At 45.5% G+C, this 20,857-nt stretch overlaps 1 protein-coding gene across 1 annotated transcript in view; it reads right to left on the reverse strand.

The window, feature by feature from the left end:
- Nucleotides 1–6,994: 6,994 nt before the first annotated feature.
- Nucleotides 6,995–20,857, reverse strand: part of PCNT (pericentrin) — an 86,245-nt gene continuing 72,382 nt past the window's right edge. Inside the window, 9 exon segments of the mRNA XM_014447059.2 lie at nt 6,995–7,078; nt 7,513–7,640; nt 8,796–8,961; nt 10,542–10,618; nt 12,251–12,483; nt 13,572–13,682; nt 15,898–16,071; nt 17,537–17,639; nt 18,511–18,719. Of these exon segments, the coding sequence (XP_014302545.1) occupies nt 7,035–7,078; nt 7,513–7,640; nt 8,796–8,961; nt 10,542–10,618; nt 12,251–12,483; nt 13,572–13,682; nt 15,898–16,071; nt 17,537–17,639; nt 18,511–18,719 (1,245 nt within the window). The 3' untranslated portion in view covers nt 6,995–7,034.

A 20,857-nucleotide genomic window follows, 5' to 3' on the forward strand; every position in this document is an offset into this window, starting at 1 on the left:
CCGCCGCGGGCGCGGGCACGGGCACGGGCACGATCGCGGGCAGCACCTCAAGCGCCGCCGCCGCCCCGCGCGCCCCCGACAGCTCAGAGGGACCTACGACGAGTGCGCGTGCGCGACGGGAAGGGCGGGAGGGGAGCGCGCGTGCGCATCGGGTCGCGGGCGGGGCTGGGAGTCCCGGGCCCGCCCAGCAACACCGATGGCTCTCTCCCATTGGCCCCGAGGACGCGGCGAGGTCGCTCCGAGCTCCTATTGGGAGAAGCGGGAGAGCGTTACTCCCGGTAGGCTCTGCGCGGGGTCCGGGTCTCCTTCTGATCTGAATTCTCAATTGAGGCTCTTGGCGCGGGAATCCCCGAAGGGCGAGGCTGCAGTGGCCCCCACACCTGGTCCTGGGGCCAAGGGAGCCTGCCTACCACAGTGTGCCGCACTGCCGGAGCTCCTCTGGTTCCCGGCAGCCTCCCTGGGCACAATGACCGTCCTGGCGTGGCGTTGCTGCTCGGGTAATCGCGGAGGTGTGGGCCAGGCGTTTTCCTCAGGGTTTGGTGTAACAGCCTTTGAAGGTATAATACTGACCACAGAGGAGCTAGGGCAGCCATTCAGATCATGAGATGACTTTGGGAAGTGCGAGGACAGTTGACCCATACATATCTACCACAGATCTCGTCCCCAACTTCTCATTGTTTTCCTCCAGACCCTGAGTAGAAAGGCCCACAGGATCCCCAAGAAGCTGGTCCTCGCATACACACGGGATGCGTATCTGCATATGCAAGGGGGGACCCCCTGTTTGGTGGTCATTTCCCCGGTCCCTAACGGAATAATTGGCATTGACATTCTGGGCAGTTAACACTACTCTCACACTGAGTCCCTGACCTGTAGGTTTAGCAATCACAATAGGAAAGGCCACCCAGAACCCTTTGAAACTAACCCCATACTTACCAAGATCATAAAATATCACATCCAGACGGCAGAGGATTGGTGCCACTTTTAGGGATCCAACGGATGCAAAGCGGTGGTCCCCAAAATCTACGTTACCAGCATGACTCCTGCAGAAATTGGAAGGTTCCTGGAAGATAACAGGATAATACTACTGCAAACTAAACTAAGTAGTAGCTCTGGTAACAGCCTCTGTGCTGGATGTGGTCGTTGGCTAATGACTTGATGAGTGTGTTCTTTTCTGTCCCTATCAGAAGATCAGAAATATTTCACATTTAGGTGTAATGAAGATACAGTCTTGCCTGAAGGCTATGTTACTTCTCATAGTCCAAAGACATCAAGACCACTTAGACACCCTGGATAATGTTTACGTTGTTCCATTACATCAACATTATGTAGGTAAACCTTCTCAAAATTCATGTACCTGTTACATCCATCACATTTTTAGGGGTCCAGTAGTCAGTAGTGCCTTTGTGCATCCTTTCCAAAAACAAAAGACAATTATTGCAACTTGCACCTTCAACCATTCAGAAAGCAGGGCACTGTTGGGGCTTTAGGTTCTGGAAGCAGCATACTCCACACCTAGAAATACTGCTCTGGCCTAAATATTGGGTGATTTGGAAGACTGCAGCTTTGATAAGAGCCCAGAACAGGAAGCTTCTGTAATAGGTAAAAGCTGTGATGCAAGTAGCTCTCCTGCCTGGACTATATGGCCTAGCAGGTGGTATTAGTTATTGGTGGTAGGGAACAATGGAATGTAGAGTTTCTGGCATGTCCCAGTAGGAGATCCAAATGCAGGATCCTGAGGTTCTGCCATGCCACTGGGAGCAGAGAATTAGGTGCCTTTTTTTGGGGGGAGGGGGGGGAGAGGTATCCTGGTGTGCTACTGTGTTCCAATAGAGAGAGATGGAACACCTGAACTGGAGACACCAAATAACCATGCAGCTAAAACCACCCATTATGAGTGGGTTCTGAAAGACTCACCACATCATAAGGTTGGTTGGGCCCAGCATTAATCCATCATAGGATGGAAGTATTCAAGGCTGAGCATGAAAATGTACAGCAGTCACAGGTGAGTGCAGAATAGGTGTCCTAGACGCATATGGCATCCACTGCTGTTGTATTAGAGCCTTCTCTGTCATTTCATACCTATGACCACATGGGGGAGACTTATGACCAGTTAGTTGACAGAAGAGGAAAACTCAAGCTGGGTTCATAGATGGGTTGGCTTGATATGTGAGTTCAAAAGGAAACTGGAAAGCAGCTACATTACAGCCTTACTTAGGTAACCTTGAAAGATACTGGTAAGGGCATATCCACCCAACAGAGCTTCTAATCATTCACTTTTTTTGTGTAAGAAGTGGCCCAAGGGAAAACTATATATGGCTTCACGGACAGTGTTGTGTGGGCTGGGTGACTAGTTAAGGGTCTGGAGAAAAAGAATTGGAAGTTGGGGACTACGAGATCTGTGGTAAAAATTTGTAGGTCAATATACTGGAATAGGTACCAAGTGGGATGATCTTTTTATAAAGTGCTAATGCTAATGCCCACCACAGAGCATCCATGAAATATTTTAAAACCAAGTAGAATGACTCACGCAGTGGACAATGGGCAGCATCTCATTGGCAAACCCAGTACTGGGTACAAGGACAAAATGGCCAAGATGGTGGAGTTGGAGGCCATTCATGGGCCCAACAGTGTAGATTGTCTGACCAAAGCTGACTTAGCTCCTAGCAGCCACTGGATGTCTAACCTGCCAGCAAAAAGACCAATGCTGAGCTTCCAATATGGCCCTTTTCATCAAGAAGCCCAACCAAGTTTACTATATGGAAACTCTTTCATCCTGGATGAGCCAGCAGTTCTTTCCTACAGGAATAGATTCATATTCTACATATAAGTTTGCCTTTTCTGCTCACAAGTGCCACCAGCAAGGGCTTCAGGAGTACTTGTTTCACTGACACAGGATCCCATATGGCATCACATCAAATGGGATTCACTTAGAAAAGGAAGTGCAGGGATCATGAGATCCAACGGCTGATAGAGCATTGGGACAGGCAGCTAAAGGCACAGCTGAAGCACCAAGTTAGAGGTCACACTCTGTGAAGATGGGATGCCATTCAAGACCTTTATAAGGTAATATGCTCCCAACAGGGAGGATACATGAGTCTAAAACCAAAGGGTGGAAACAGGAGTGGCCCCACTTATCATTCCTAAGAATCTCCTGGGAACATTGTGCTTCCTGTCCTCCCAAGTTTAGACTCTGCCAGGCTAGAGGTTATGGTCCCCAAAAGGGACACTCACCAGGGACACCAGAACTTATTCCATTAGGTTATAAAGTATGGATGATGTCTGGGAACCTTGGAGTCCTTGTATCTAGGAACCAGCAGGAACAGGGAGGAGCCATGTCTTGGCAGTGGAGAAGGTAGGGCTGCTATTACATGCATTACACATAGGGAAGAGTATGTGTAGAACCCAGGTGATCCACGTGGGAGGACTTGGTCCTCCTTTGCTCAATTGTGATTAAGACACATAGCAGTGGTTCTCAACCTTGGCTGCACATTAGAATCACCTGGGAATCTTTTAAAAATCCTGATTTCTGGGCCTCATCCTCCGGAAATTCTGTTTCTTTGTTACTAATTTTGTGGCCCCACCCCATAACAAAGAAACAGAATTTCTGGAGGATGAGGCCCAGAAATCAGGATTTTTAAAAGATTCCCAGGTGATTCTAATGTGCAGCCAAGGTTGAGAACCACTGCCTTATAATGTTTTTCTCAGTACCAATTAGGAAAGGTGATTAATGCAATTTCAGATATCAGAGACAGGATTATACTTTCACTACCTTTATTTAGACACTGTAATATCATTTTGATCCATTACTTTATGGACAGCATAGTAACTGGTCCTAGTGAGCAGGAAATGGTAAGTACCCTTAAGCCTTAGTAAGATGAGTGCTGGATGGTAAGAGATGAAAAATCAGGGGCCTGCCATTTTGGCAAAGTTCTAGTTGATCAGTCTGTGGAATGTCACAGTATCCCTTCTATAAAGTAGAAGACAAGTAACTACCCATTACACTGCCTACAACTAAGTCACAAGGCTTAGATTGTTTGGATTTTTGTATACAACCATATTTGGGGGTGCTACTCCAGTCTATTTACTGAGGAAGTCATAGGCTGTTAGTTTCAAGTGAGACCTGGACAATAGGTTTCAATGATGCTTAGGGTGCCTTTGCAATTAAGTATAATGGGTGGCCTCACTATAAAGCCCCATTACGGCAGATTTCCAGGGCCTTGACACAAAGCCTTGACTCCTTCTAACTCATTCTCCGTTTGAGAAACATCTGACCTACTACTCAGTCCTGGCAGAGACCTAACTCCTACCCATGGGATACCAAGTACTATACAACTCAAACTGCCAACATATACTGGGTGCTGTCTGATCACTATCAGCCAGAAGGAACACACCTAATGGATAGCGGAAAGCCTACCTCCTGAAGATGCTCTTGTAGTGCCATTTCTCCCACAGCCACAGTATATCAGCCTGGAAACCCAAAGGGTGGAATGGCCCTTCTTAAAGGAATTTTTGCTTCCCATCCTATGACTTCAGCCTCTGCTATCCCAAGATATGATAATGGTTTCTTTGAACGAGTGAGACTCATCTGAACCAGCAAGCAACGATGGGGTTACTGTACTGGTTGGTGCAATTGATCCCAATTACCGAGGGGAAATTGGGTGGCTGGCACTCCGTGAGGACAGGAAAATCTGTTCCAGTAACCTGTTCCATGGGCACCTCGTGGTGCTTAGTTCTTCCTTGTTGTAAAATAAAAAGTTCTCCAAAAACAAGATTAAGGTCTCAAATCTTTCAGAAAGAAAAAGTTTAGGTCACCCACCCAGCCAACGTGTTCGCTCACTGAGATTCAGAAACAGGGACCAGGTGATGGAAGGAGAAGGTGATGAACACCAAATGGAGCCTTATGATCACTTATGGAAGCAGGGACGTAGCACTTTTTACTTTAATGCCTGCCTTGCACACCCCCCTTCCAGTTGCCTATTTTGTATGACACGCTGGGGTGCATGAACTGTACAAATCAGTCCTGAAGGATAGTCTGCACCATTGAAACATGACATTCAGGGGGCCTTGGAGAGAGGGTGAAGAGTACTTGCCTCACACTGGGCAGGTGCAATAAATTACATTCTGGTAAATAAATTTGGGTGAGAACAAATGCTTAGTAGTCCAGGGGTGGGCTGTGCTGGCCACCTGCCTGTGTGTTTCCAGTTCAACTCGGCCTGTCTGCTCTACCCAAGCTGCCAGCTGTTGCAAGGATTTCAGCTTCAGCAAATCAGGTAAAAGAACTCAGGGGGGAAAGTGGGAAGGTTCTAAACAGTGATCTTAGCCCTAGGCAGTTTGGCTCAGTGGATAGAGTGTCAGCCCACTGACTGAAGGATCCTGGGTTCGATTATGGTCAAGGGCTCATACCTCAGTTGTATGCTTGATCCCCAGCATACAGGGGAGGCAACCAATCAATGTGCCTCTCTCACTTCGATGTTTCTGTCTCTCTCCTTCCTTCTACTCTCTCTAAACAATATCTTCAGGTGAGGATTAACCCCTAGAGTGCTGGGGAGTGTGATCGCTCTCCTCCTTTCGCCAAAAGTGCTGGGAGTGCTATCGCGCTCCTCCTGCAGTGTCCAGTTCTAAGAATGCTTTTATTAGTGATGATATTGCTAAATATGTCAATTCTTGCTGTGAAGATGACGATTTTGTGGAAGATATTGAATATGTAACTTCATTTACTTGCAATTCATAATTTTTTTCCTAAACTGCTGTAAAATCAGCAAAAATGCCTTGGCAATTTTAGCATAGTTCCTAGGATATTGGTTGGCACTCAAAGGATTAACCATAATAAAAAAATAAACAAAACAGTGATCTTCTAGCAGTGTCAGCTAATATAACAGAAAATGCAGACATGGACCAGTGTTACAGGCTGTCACTCTGTACTATCACCAAAATAAGTAGTGATTTAGAAAAAAAAATTTTTTTAAATATATTTTTATTGATTTTAGAGAGGGAGGGGGGGGGGAGAGAGAGAGACAGAGAGAGAGACAGAGAGAAATACCAATGATGAGAGAGAATCATTGATTGGCTGCCTCCTGTACGCCCCCTACTGGGGATCAAGCCCACAACCTGGGCATTTGGAATCGAACCCGGGACCTTTCAGTCTGCAGGCTGACGCTCTATCCACTGAGCCAAACCGGCTAGGGCTAGAAAAAGGTTTTGTATTAAAACCTAAGCCCAGCAGAATAAATGTCATGTCCAAAGGTCCTAAAAACTCACTGAGATGCTTGTAAATATAACTGTGTAGATTTCTAGGTAAAGAATAATTGGCTAGATTTCACGTGGTACAAGTGAGCATCAGTAAAAGGTAAAAAGATCATAGTCATGAGAAGTAGTATAGAGTGGCTACTTCGTACAGAAGTAAATGAGAAACCAAGATGAAGCAACAGGCAGGTGTCTTACTAGGTGAAGAGTACTTTGAGTTCCATTGAAAATTTCTGACTTAAAGCAATTTAACATAAATTCTAAGTCTATGTTTTTTTGGGTTTTTTCCCCCCAGTAATAAAAGCAAACTGGATAAAACTAAAAAACAACACAAGGGCTATTCACAAATAAAATAGTGTTTTAATTATATTCTCTGTTTTTCTTTTGTATTTTTATTTTTAAACCAAGTTTCTATCTGTACACTTTAAGAAAATAAAACACCAGGGAGCCATTCTCTGCTTACCCTTTTTGGAGTCAGGCAGGGTGGCTCTGCCAACATGCAAAGAAACGGGCAGGTGCCGAGGCTCCTGAGCACACACATTACCTCATGAAGGTAAGGAGCTAAAAGATATTGAAATTACATAAAAAATATTCTATTTGGCTTTGTAGCAATACACAAAGGTGAGAATACTTAATTAATGGCACTCTGAGGCTGGCATCTCAGGCACGTGAGGAGACTGGCACTGCTCAGTATGCCATGCCACACCACACCGCAAGCTTTCCTTAGAAAAAGGAAAAACGAGTCTTTTCCTCAAGCAGAACTGCCACTGGTAAGAGCCACAGGACTTTATTCATTGTTTATTCTTCTGACGGCAGGATTTCTTTGAGGTGGAATCTAAATAAAAATAAGAATGATGTAGCAATTTGTTAGAAGACTTCACATGTCTTTTAAGAATAATTCTGAAACACTAACACTGAATTAATATCTTATTTTTGGTAAAAATATGAATAATTCAAATATATAGTGGTTTAAATTACAATGATTTAAAAAACACTGGAAAAAGTATATCCAGTGAAACAGTCTATGCGTTTTCCAGAAGTGTAAAAAGGAGGACCACAAGGCCCAGCTAGTGATTAAGTCAAACTGATCTGGACACTTCTTGATCAAGTACACTGTTGACTTACAATCATTCTTCTAATACTATTAATGACAGCTTATAATTAGGACTGAAACCAACAATTACTAAGCTGAATGCTAATAATCTTTCCCACATTATTTTACATTCCTAGGGTAATTTACATTATAAAAAAGAATCAGAGGACTTTTACCTGGTGGTAGCCCCACTAGTCTTTGCTGGATCATTTCTAAATGATGAATATATTCTGTCAAAGAACGTTCCGGATCTTGAGAAGCAGTCAGGGATCTTTCTGACCTTGAATTTGGAGATGGATTGGACCTTCAGACAAACAAACCCAGAAACAAACAGAACAAGAGTTGAACACAATAGGATGGTGAATGCAGTAAGCACATAAATAAGAAGTGGTGCTGGGTCCTCTGACTGGACACGTTATGGGAAATGAGGTAAACTAGATGGCTGTTTCCTTTATATCTTTTTTTACCGCAAAAGAAAAAAGGATTTCTAAAAAGTGATACACAGTGCTTTAAAAACCAACTTCTGTATGTCTCAGAGCTACAATGAAGAAAAACTACCGCATATTATTTTATTCACTAAATCTGCATAGATATGTATCCGCATCCCTCAGACCCATCTTTGTGTCAACATGGGTGTGTCAGCTGCCCTTCTTCCTAGTCTCCCGCTGGGACCAGGGAGCTCCATTGTGTCACTCCCAGCGTACTCTTCACATCTTACCCTTGTCATCCATACAGAAGCAGCCTTGGCCACCATTTATTCTCCCAGTAAATATTACCACAACCCGGGCACTGGGCAAAATGCCCTCTCTGAAAAAAAATAAAAAGGGGGGGGGGGGGGCCCAGGCCCTCAGGGACTCACAGTGGTACGCTCCCAGTCTTGCTCTGGGGCCCAGCTAAAGGCAAACTTTCAAAATAAATTTCTTTGAGGAACCACATACACTGGTGGTGCGTGGTTAGCAGAGGTGATCAGAATTAGATGATGCACAGTGGTGCCTTATGTTTTTATGTATTGTTTCTCCTGTCAGGGGAACCTTTTCACTTTAATTTTAAACTAAATTATACTCTATAAAATTGAAAAGGTTTTTTCCCAAATAACTGATCTATAATATTGTCACTGTAACATCTCAATTGTCACCAAAGTAATAAGTATAAAAATACATTATGGGTGCAATAAACCCAAATTCTACAGAAAAAAGATTGAGTTAAGCTAACCAAGGCCTTGCATGTGTGTGTGTGCCTCTGTGTAGGGGGGTTTCCCAGGTACATGTAAACCCCCTTACACACACACACACACACACACACACACACACACACACACACACACACCTGGGTACCCATACAAATCTGCCCAGAGACCCTGCCATGCATGGCCACTTGTCTCTGCACATTGGACCTCTACTGATGGTCAGGTCATGCCTAACCCTTACAATGAAAAAAGTCTGAAAGCACCACATCTCACCTTTCCCTCCTGCGTGGGGAGGCTTTTGGCACAGGGTCCCGGGTGTGGCTGAAAGATACGTCCCGGGTTGGTGGGGATTCGCTGGTTTCGGGTGGGGATTCGCTGGTATCAGGTAGGGATTCACTGGTTTCTGGTGGAGTCATCTGTTGCCGTGGCACCAGGAATCCTTCCCCCAGAATTATTCAACAACAAAGGGATTATGAAAAATGACAAATGCATTTTAGTAGGAAGGCCCATCTACCAAAATTTAAAATATATAAGCTTTAAGAGTTTGCATGGCAATTTCAAAACATTTTTAGAGTACCCAAGTTATAAAAATTATATTTTAAAAAGCTCTGGTAGGAACATGAGTGTTGATCACCTTATAGCCTAGCCCAGCCGTGGGCAAACTACGGCCCGCGGGCTGGATCCGGCCCGTTTGAAATGAATAAAACTAAAAAAAAAAAAGACCGTACCCTTTTATGTAATGATGTTTACTTTGAATTTATATTAGTTCACACAAACACTCCATCCATGCTTTTGTTCCGGCCCTCCGGTCCAGTTTAAGAACCCATTGTGGCCCTCGAGTCAAAAAGTTTGCCCACCCCTGGTCTAACCCCTGGCATCCGTATGAGCAGCACCCTGGAGAGGCGCTCAGTGCAATGGGGAGCTTGGGCTGTGGGCTCTCCTCCACTCAAGTGAGGAGTGGGCTCAGGAGGCAGGGGCAGAAACCCTGGAGAATACCAGCCTTGGAGAGGGGCAAACTTTTCTGAAGGCTGACCAGGCATTTTGATTTCAAGAAGTAACAATTGACAGGTGAAAATCAAAACTGACTGGCACCAATTTCCACCACCCCTCCAAGCGGCCACAACCCTGTGCTGAGGGGGAGGAGGTTGTCCGCCAATGTTTCCCCAGGGCAGTGACCTGTCAAAGGCCTGCAGTTGGTGGCCAGTGTGCATCCTTCAGACTGGGGGCAACAGCAGAGAACCTTAGACACAAGGCCTGACTGAGAAAGTAAGCATGGTGCTCTCAGAGCAAAGATGCGGCAGTCTGAAGAACTCCACTTCATTTTGGAGAAGTGACCTTTTAATTAAAAACTAGAGGCCCAGTGCATGAAATTCAAGCACGGTAGGGTCCCTAGGCCTGGCTGGCGATCAGGGCTGATTGGGGCCTTCCAGCTGCCGGCCGGGGCCTCCTTTCATTCCGCACCGCCCCCTGGTGGTCAGCGCATGTCATAGCAAGCGATTGAACTCCTGGTCTCCCCATTGAACTCCCATGGGGACAATTTACATATTAGGCTTTTATATATATAGATAAGTTATTAGGTCCAGCTGGGGTGGTTCAATTCCTGATCAGGGTACATGCCCGGGTTGTGGGCTTCATCCCAGAAAGGGGGCAAGAGGCAACTGATCAATGATGCTTCTCATCGATGTTTCTCTCTCTCTATCCTTCTCCCTTCTTCAAATCAATAAAAACATGTTTAAAAGATAAGTTATTAGTCAACATATTTGTCACTTCTATATTTTTCAATCATTACGCTCCTCTGAACCACTTTTACTCATTAGCATTAACTACATAAACATAAACACTACTTTCCTTCAAAAACCATTTTGCCTCTGCCAACTGCACTGACTGAATTTACCCATTTATTAGTGTGCTTCATTACATCCCCATCGAGCCCTGAAAATGACCGGATATTAATGAAATGTTACAGCAAGTGGAAGACAAGTTTGCAAAGGTGAGGTTAAGGAGTCTCTGCAGGCCCACCTGGGTGAGGTGCTCTGCTTTGCACCAAAGCTCCTTTCCGATCTACTTCTTGCCATTTCTTAACCAAAAAACGTAATCTACAAAAAAAGATATGAAACATTGAAAACTAGAGGACAACAGCAGTGACAAAAGCAATGAAAATCCAGATGTGACCAACAGCTGAAAGGGTTTTGGTGGCCAATTTCCCCAGGGCAGCAGATACTGCACATTGACAGGGTAGCTACTTCCAATCCTGTGCACAGGGCCCCTTCCCCACCCACTCCCAGTCCCACCCAGCTGCCGTGGAGGCCCTGCCTTGCCCCAACCCTGCCCACTCCCAGACACCCAGCTTGGGGTCTCCCAGACTCCAGTTCAGATTCAATCTGCAACACCTGCTCCTTCCACTACCAAGACCACAAGCCAGTGGGTGGGGTGTTGGGGTGACTGGAGGACGGTGGTGTAGGCGTTAAAAATGCTGCTGCTCGCCCTGGCCAGTGTACTTCAGTGGTTGGTGTGATATCCTCTATTACTGAAAGGATGCAGATTGGACTCCCTGTCAAGGCACACACCTAGGTTGCAGGTTGGATCCCCAGTTGTGGCACATACAGAAGGCAACTGATTTTTGTTCTCTCTCACATCAATGTTTTCCTCTCTCTCTCCCTCCCTTCTCCTCTCTCTAAAATCAATAAGCATACTCTCAGGTGAGGATTAAAAAAAAATGCTGTTTCACTTAGATGATCCTCCCTCCTGGACAGGAAGGCTGGAGGCGGGGTTTGGATCTGTTTACCTGCCTCCATCCAGTGTCTAACCCACTATCTGGCATGGCTGTGGTCAGAACTCAGAGGTGAGGGGACTAAGTGCCCTGGGGCTGGAGGAAGCCTCCCTCCCCACCCTGTGTGGGACTTCCACCCATTCTGTAGCACAGTCTGGAACCAAACAGCCTGTCCTACAGACAAAGACCAGCATGGACTGGACAGGGCACCTCTACAGGAGTCACAGAGCTGCACAGTTCTTAGTGGGATAACCATTTTTAGAAATTCAGCAAAATTAAAAATTATAAAATAAAATGGATCTCATGACTATTAATTTTGAAATGATCAAAATCCCCAATCACACTAGGGAGTCACAGCCCTGCTCTAACAATGACACCCTGTGCACACAGTGGTTGGGGAGAATGAGCAATACCTCTGGCTGGGGGTTGGGCAGGGCTGGGCTAAGCAGACACAAAGTGGAGGGTGAAGATGGAGGGCCCCTTGCACCCTGCAGTAGGCTCTTCCTCCCCTCCCCAATCCACAGGCAAAGACTCTTCCTCCCCTCCCCAATCCACAGGCAAAGACTGGAGAGTGCCTGTGCCATAAATGGCCACCACCCTGGGTGCATCACAGATGTGTTCTTATGCTCTTGGCCCCTATTATGTAACACAAATGTGAAGAAGTGAAATGCAGTTTTAAACTTGATCAGACATGCCGATCATCAAAAGCAACCCTGGCAAGAGACCCATTAAAGGGCAAGGCATTGTTTTATTATAAAAAGGCACCGTTAAATCTTTTCTTTTTAGAAAGTAAGTTTTGCACATTATGATTTCCTGAAGACAAGTGTCATTTGTATTTTCTTTAAGGTCAAGTGCCATTCATCTTAAAAGAGAATATAACTGTAGAGTGTCATAGACTAAAACCACTGAAACGTGCCTCCCACTTGTGAAGACAGCAGTGGCACACGCCTCCTATTACCTTGAAATTGCAATCACCACCCTGACAGCTGTTCGGAACCTGGTGAAAGGCCGGGATGTGGTGATTTTCCTATCTGCTTTGGAAGGAAACACTCCTAAATGAGCGATCATGGAGAGCGTCTCTTGTTCAGAGTCCTGGAATCCACCGATCAAAAGTAAAAGATACTTCTTCTGATAAATCAGAGCTTTTCTAAAGCTCTCTGCTCTCAAATAATGCAGGTACAATTTTTCCATCTAAAAAAAAAATTGAAAAATTTAATCATAGAACAGCTGTCTTGCTGACAAATCTGTAAAACATGTTTGCACTGTTGTGCTTTAGAAAGAACCAGACCACTTTTCCTTCAGCAAATCATTACCCAAGTCAGCCGTGTACATCTGTAATCGGAAACACCTTGCTGTTTAAAGTTCAGTTTTGTTTAATAGACAAAATGTAGGCCACAAGTCCTTTCCACAGCATTAAAGCAGCCCCCTGGAGGGCGCCGTGAATCTGACCACTAAGTCAGGTCCAAACTGGGGACGGGTGGGGCGTTTCATCATGGGTTCATGGACCTTGCGAGTGGGAGGAACCCCTCAAAGTGTTGGTGCCCATATCCTAATTTTTCCTTCATGAGAGAACCTATCACTTGTTCTACGTTGTCAAAGATGATGACAAGTGAATTTTTTCAGGTTGCAGAGACTTTACCTAATGACTCAAAGCATCACACATTTGCCCCTACTCATGAGCACAGAAACATGATGTCTACACAAAAGTAGGCCAAATTTCAAATGTAAGTTCATTGTCTTTAGCTTCCCTTATTTGTCATGACTTGGCCACTCGAACCACCATGTGGACTTCTTACTGTGAACACACACACTTGCTGGCAATGATGCCCAGGCAGAGGAGGACCTCCAAGCTGTGAACTGTTTTTACTAGTTAAAAGCATCCTGTGAAAGGATGGAGGATGAACAGGCAGAGTACAGAGGATGTTTAAAGCAGTGAAATTAATCTATATAATACTGTAATGGTGAACACATGTCATTACACATTGTCCAGACCCAGAGAGTGCACACCACCAAGACTGAGCCTGATATAAGCTGTGGACTGTGGGTGATGATGACCTTATCAATATAGTTTCATGGATTTTAACAGATGTGCCATCTGGTGGGGACACTGACAGTGGGAAAGACTGAGTGTGTGGGGCAGGGTGTATATGAGAACTCTCTGCCCCTTCCCCTCAACTTTGCTGTGAAGCTAAACTGCTCTAAAGATATAAAGTCTTAAAAACAAACCAAGAGCAGCATCCCCCCCTGATGTCCCTATGCTGCCATAGGCATAGTCTTACCTTGACATTGCGGGTGTTTGCTTCCTCCCTGGAAGCTGGAGCGGACAGTCCTGGGTCTGCAAGTCCTGGTGAGCTGTGCAGGACGGTCCTGTCCCTCCTCCTGTCTGACCTCTGCAACAACCACAGAAAGTGCATTACAGAGCTGTTCTCATAAAAACATCATGAGAAAATTGATCCCTCCCTACCCCAACTCCAGGAAGAAGGTCACATCCAAACACTTCATTCCTTCCCCAGCTGTCCCCCAGGACCTCTGCAGGGTGAGGCCTGCCTTGGGCAGAGGAGAGCTGGGCCCCTGGGAGGCTGGGTACAGGTGTTCCCAACGCTAGGACACAGGCCACACCACCATCTCCCTTCAGTATCTTTTCAGCAGTGCTCAAGTTGTTACGTGACATTATTAACCAGATAATTAACACTTATGGGATGATTATTATATGCCATTTACTGAAGTATGATTGCATTAAAAACAAAAAATCAAATATTTGTAAAATAATCCCAAATTCGAAGCTTTAAGCATATTGAAAACCCTCTGGTCCTAGAAATTAGAAGGAAGATACAATATCTAGTTCTGCTATAGTAGCATCAAATTACAGGCCTGGAGACCTCGGCAAGCACCCCACACAGAAGCCACTTACACCAAGGGATGGGCGCCGCCAGAGCTCCAACAGGGAATATGCTAACAGAAGGAGGAGTCCACAGTGAGGGGAACAAAGGGGCCACTCACAACAGACATCGAGGCAAAAGAGAGCTTAAAGTACTCCCAGGGCCATATGGGCAGTGGCCTCCGCCCAGCAGTTTGGAAGAAGAATCAAAAGCCTGGCCATGCCACCTCACCACTGCAGGGCTGAGAGGAGGGTGGGCCTGTGAGTGGAAAGCCTGAGTGGGTCCCACATATCCTACGAGGCAGGAAAGACCAGTGGTTTTCCTGGTTCTAAAGCACAGCTGGTAGTTCCTAGAAAAGACGCTCTAGGAACACATGTCATCTTGGACATGAAGGAGAATACTCCGCCATTCGCTTTCTGTCTACCTTTGGTTTTCTCATCAAGAATTTTCATTTCCACCATAGCCCGTTTGGCTCAGTGGATAGAGCATCGGGCGTTGTACTGAAGGGTCCCGGGGTCGATTCCGGTCAAGGGCATGTACCTCACTTGCAGGTTCCTCCCTGGCCCGGGGCCCTGGTCAGGGTGCGTGCAGGAAGCAACCAATTGATGTGTTTCTCTCACATCGATGTTTCTCTCTGTCTTTCCCTCTCTCTTCCACTCTCTAAAAGATCAATGGAAAAATATCCTCGGGTGGGGATTAACAACAACAAAAAAGAATGTTCGTGTCCTAGTTTCTTTGTAAGCACTCTACTACTGACTGCATTTTAGTCCACACAGGCCCTTAGTCTACAACGGGGTGCCCTACACAAGGAACCTTGAAACACTTCCTGAGTTAAGTCCCAGAGAAGCAGTTGGGGCAGCCATCCTGGACAACACCGTGGCATGGTTAATATAGACGGTAAACACCCTGGGCTTTTATATAGAGAAACGAAACTTATGTCCACACACACCCTGTACACAGTGTTTATGGGAAAATTATTTTTAATAGTCAGAAACTGCAAACAACCCATACATTCTTCACTAGGTGAATGGTTAAGTTGCGGCACATGCATGCCTCGAATGCAGCTTGGCAATGAGGAAGAATAAGCTATTGAGATCAACACCCAGGTGGACCTCAAATGCACCATGAAGCCAGTGAAGAGCCTTCAGAAACCACAGTTCCAACTTACAAGACATCCAAGGAAAGAAAACCATAGGGAAAGGGGCAGAGCACAAGTGAAAACTCAGGTGACATCACACTAGTATGGGGCAGATTTTAACATATGTAAATTACAAAATAATTTGCACGAACTTTTCATTGTAAAAAAAGTGAAGAAAATCACACACACACAAAAAAAAAACCCACCTAAAATATAAAGAAGAAAAAAATTAGGCATTCCAAAAATGAACTACACAAATCAGGAAAATTATAAATTCTTTTCCTTAGTTACAAGTGAAATAAAATTCTAATTTCATCAGATTATTTATTAAATTCTTAAGTCAAAATTTCCGTTCGTTGACATGTATCAAACACCATCTTGGCCACGTATGACAGTATGTGTACATGTGTCTGCCCTGTGAACAAGGCAGATAACCCGTTAAAATGTTAAATAAGATACTCTGGCCGTTAGGAAGGAAGGAGCCCAGAGAAGCTAACTATAAAGAAATGACACTGCTCCAGCCAGCCAGCCATAAGGAAGCCCAGCTCCCTCCACCCCTCAACCCCCGCAGGAGTGTGAGTGACATACACTGAGCGCACAGCCCTTCAGCAGGTGATGCTTGAGAGTCTTCTCCAGCCGGGACGCTGCTCTGCACAGCTCTGCCTTCTCCTGGGTCACAGTGCTGAGAGCATTAGTAAGAGAATCATTTTCTTTCAGCAACACATCCACCAGCTGGACCTGGACGTCTGCTGTCATTTTTTTCTTGAGAAGAAGAAAGCAAAAATAAATATATAGGATTTGTTAAAAGGCATGCACACTATTTGTGTGTTTTTTTTTAATTCTCACCAGAGGGTATTTTCTCCATTGACTTCTAGAGAGAATAGAAGTGGGGGGGAAGAAACATCGACATGAGAGAGACACATCGATTGTTTGCCTCCCGAAAGTGCCTCTACTGGGGCTGGGGAACCTGCAACCAAGGTATGTGCCCTTGACCAGAAATCGAACCCAAGACCCTTTGGTCTGAAGGCCAAAGCTCAAATCACTGAGTCAAACTGGCCAGGGCCATTTGTGCTTTTTATTGTTGGTTATTTTTAGGTATTATTTTAAATGTTTCTGCGGTTCTGTGGGAAGCCTGTGGAGCTGGAAAGAGTTGTTCATTTGTGGGACAGGAAATAATAAAAGTTTTCAAATCACATTTCTTTCCGATCCTCTATGAAACAGACTTGACACAAAATGGAGCTATGTGACCCGAACAGGCCTGTCACAGATACAATGTTCTTTGACACCACAAACAGGCAGCACCCAAGGTGACCAGGGAACATCATGTGCTCATCCCTGAAGCCCAATGAGTAAGTCCCTTAAAACAGGCTCATTATCTTTTCTCGTAATCAGAGGAACCTTCAGCCTGCGGTGGGCCCAGAAGGCATGGTGCCCGACAGACAAGAGGGCGAGAACACACTGCACCCATCCACTGACCACGCTCAACGAGCAGGTCAGAGGGAATAGGTCAGAGGGCGAGTGGGTCAGAGGGTGAACAGGTCCAAGGGTGAGCGGGTCCACATGCATGCTGCTCTCAGGTAAATATCAAGATTTCCTAATTATCAGAGAACGTTGATCAGTAATTTGTATCAGCAACTTGAAATGCCTTCGATGCAGCTGATGGGGAGTGCAGTGCTCCCCCAGGCAGGCTTAGAGACCCAAACTGCTCTGGCTCTCAACACAAATGCTCAAGGAGCAGGCTGGGCGGGAGCACGACAGACCACCAGGCTGAGAGGCACCAGAGAAAGCGCAAGTGAGCACCTGGCCCCTCCCAGACACAGGAGGAGGCACATGCTCACTCATCCAGACTGCCAACTTGAAAAACTAGAAGGAGCCGAACCGGTTTGGCTCAGTGGATAGAGCGTCGGCCTGTGGACTCAAGGGTCCCGGGTTCGATTCCGGTCAAGGGCATGTACCTTGGTTGCGGGCGCATCCCCACTGGGGGGTGTGCAGGAGGCAGCTGATCGATGTTTCTCTCTCATCGATGTTTCTAGCTCTCTATCCCTCTCCCTTCTTCTCTGTGGAAAATCAATAAAATATATTTAAAAAAAAAACAAAAAAACAAAAAACTAGAAGGAGGCAATGAGGGAGGAACAACCAGTCACAATAAAAAAGAAACCAGGCCCCAGGTGGCCAGAGGAGGCAGACCATGGAAGCTGTCTCTCACCTGGAGGAGCTGGGTTCTCACCTGGGGAGAGCCAGATGTGCTCAGCTGGGACTTGAGGTCTTCTAATGTCCGAAATAAAGATGTCACTGCTTTCTCATTTGATGATGTCCAATCATTAACTGTCCTATAAAAATAAACATTTAAAAGGTTCATATGGATTCCAACCGACTGTCAACCAACGCCACAAAGATGAGCTTGTGAGCAAGCTCACATAGACCACCAGTAGCATGCTTGCCAAGCATTTCATCAAGCCATGTTCTGTCCACAAAGGTGGCTGCTGGGAGCCCCTCTAGTGATGGTGGCAGCCATGAGGCAGTGCAACCCTGAAGTGGACAGTCTGTAAAGCTCAAAAACCTCCAGCCACTGACCACTGGGGCTCCCTCAGCACTTCTGCCTCCTATTGCTGCTTTCTGCCGGGATCTTGTCCATTACTAGAATAGTGTCCTAAAAAAATCTTTGGTGTTCTATCAGTTAAACCCAACTATAGACAGGAGAACTGTGTTTACCTGGTTTCTGTGCATACAGAGAAGGGCAAATGTCAATATTAACTGTTCCGTTCAAACAAAACACCTCAGTCTTGGCTAGTCAACCATGAAACAAATTTTGGTAGCGTCAATGGCAGCCCCAGAGCCTTAGATAAGACAGACACAGCAGATACTGGCTCTTCCCAGTTCAGTGGGCTCAGGTGGGAGCTGGCATTGGGTCTGGACTCTCTGGACGGTGAATAATTATAAAGGGGTGTGGGGCGAGCCAATATGAAAGAAACCTTAATTTTCTGTCATATTAGAATGCAGGAGAGTGCTGTCCGTAACTCATTTTTAGGTATTATTTTAAATGTCTTGGGGGTTCTGTGGGAAGCTTGTGGAGCTGGACGAGAAATAAGAGTCAGTTTCATTAAAACATGGTCCTAAAACTGCAGGCACACCTAAAGCTCAGAACTGTTCACAGTGAAAGGCGCAGGGTCACACAGAACTTGCTGGTTCTCCGTGACTGACCTGTCTACGGTCTGGTTGATGAAGCTGGTCAGCATCCCTGCCGCACAAAGCAGCTGCTGCCGAATCGAATCCAGCCCCTGCTGCTGCTCTCGGAGATGCTCCGACTCCGGGGACAGGTGCGCCGCCTCCCTGGCCTCCAGCTCCCTCATCTTTCTCTGAAGCTGCTTGATCTTGTGCTCGTGGCGCTGGCGCTGCAATTCCAACTCTCTCTGTTGTCAATGCAGAGCAGAAAAGACCATCACACACAGTCCAGAAACCTAGCTCTGCACCATGGGGCTCCGCCCAGTGTCGAACCCAGGGGCTGGGCTGCTCTGCCCTGCACGCCACCCCCATGGGACATCCACACTGGGCACTCCACATGTGACATGGGGTCAGAACAGCTCCTGCCTCGGACAGCACAATCCCACACTGCAGTCTCGGGGCTGAGGTTTTGTGCTTATTTCTGAGAATGGCCAGGCTTTACAGGCCCAAGGTAAGCACCAGATACAAAGGAGAGGGGCCAGGACACTGACATACACAGGATGAAGCCTCACAGGCCCGAGTTCTAGTTCCCCATTATAAACATACATGTACGTGTACACATGAACACACAACATGCACAGACATAGAAGATGCACACGAGCATGCATACCATGAATCTGGGGGTGCCCTGGGGTCTCACTAAGTGGAAAAAAAACAACCTGATACAAAGCTCTCCACCAAGGAGGTGCTGAGAAAAGTCAGTCAGCAAGGATGCACTCACTGCCAAGCACGCAGGACCTACGTCTCCACTGGGAGTGACCAGAGAGGGCAAAGGCAGTGTGGCGAGGAGAGCGCAGGGTGGAAGGGCCTTCTCATGGGGAAGAGAAGTCTGTGTAACTGAAATGCGCAGACAAGAGCTTAATTCCATTTGCCTCCAAAAAATAAGTGGGGACGCCTCCTGGCCACACTCTGACCACTCTCTGTCACACCTCCAAACTACTCCACTTTTCAAGATGTCTGGAGATAAAACACTACAACTACTGTAAAGGTTCCTCAATGGTATGTGAGTTGTAGCTCAGTAAAGCTGTTAAAAATATTAATCACTTCCCTCATATTAATCTACAAAAATAATTTTATAGTATTTTGGAATATGATTAATCCTTGTAGCATTTAGAAACCTAGAATTTTGTTCTTAGAAACACATTTATTTCTTAAGTACTTCATGGCAAGCTAACTACTATAAAGACCAGGCCATTAGTTTTCATTGTGCATTTAAAAAAATTTTTTATAATTTGCAAATACAGAAATTTTGAACATTTTTTTTTTCCCTCCATGTTTTTAGAAATTATTTCTTAAAAGGCCAAAGTAAATGTCAATGCATGAGAAACAAAGGCTTTTGATTGACATAAAATGTATCTAAAGTTAAGGCCCATCCGAAAAATAAAAGAGGTAACACTTCAAATCATCGTGTTATCTAAACCAAAGATACCACAAATAAATAAAGCTGTAGACCAATGTCCTGTATGGAGAGAGGCAAAATCTTTATCAAAATGCTAACAAACTGAATCCAGCATCATATAAAAAGAATTACACACCAAATTAAGTGGGATTCATCCCAAGGAATGCACGGATGGCTTGACATATGAAAAGCAATGCAAAACACCACATCAATAGAATAAAATGCAAAAGCCATAGCTCTTAAAAGACACCATGAAAAACAAATCCAATACTCTTATGATTAAAAATCATAAAAATTGCTCAGCTGGTGCGGCTCAGTGGTTGAGCATCGACCTATGAACCAGAGGTCACGGTTCGATTCCTGGTCAGGGCACACGGCCGGGCAGGTTGTGGGCTCGATCCCCAGTGTGGGGAGGCAGCCTATCAATGATTCTCTCTCATCATTGATGCTTCTCTCTCTCCCTCTTCCTTCCTCTCTGAAATCAATAAAAATGTGTTTTCAAAAAATAATAAAGATTAAAACAACTAGGAATAGAAGAGCATTTCCTCAGATAAAGGGCATCTCAAAAATCCCATTACTTAAAAGTGAAAGACTGACTGCTTGCCCTACAACCAGGAACAAGGCACGATGTCCCCTCACCACCTCCATCAACGCTGCGCCATTAGCTTTGGTCAGGACAGTCAGGCAGCAAGAAGAAATAAAGACACAGGATAGAAAAGGAGGAAGTAAAACTATTCCTATGTTAAGAGGACATGATCGTGTACATGGAAAATCCCAAAGAATCCATTAAGAAATACTGGAACTAATGAACAAGTGCAGCTAGGTTGAGGGAAACAAGATCAACATACAAAAGTCAAATGGACGGCTGTACACCAGTGGACAGTCTGAAGCAAAACTAAAATTGTAATTCCATTACAGCAGCAACAA

The sequence above is a fragment of the Myotis lucifugus genome, unplaced genomic scaffold, assembly GCF_000147115.1.
Source record: "Myotis lucifugus unplaced genomic scaffold, Myoluc2.0 scaffold_608, whole genome shotgun sequence".
Taxonomy (NCBI): Eukaryota; Metazoa; Chordata; class Mammalia; order Chiroptera; family Vespertilionidae; genus Myotis; species Myotis lucifugus.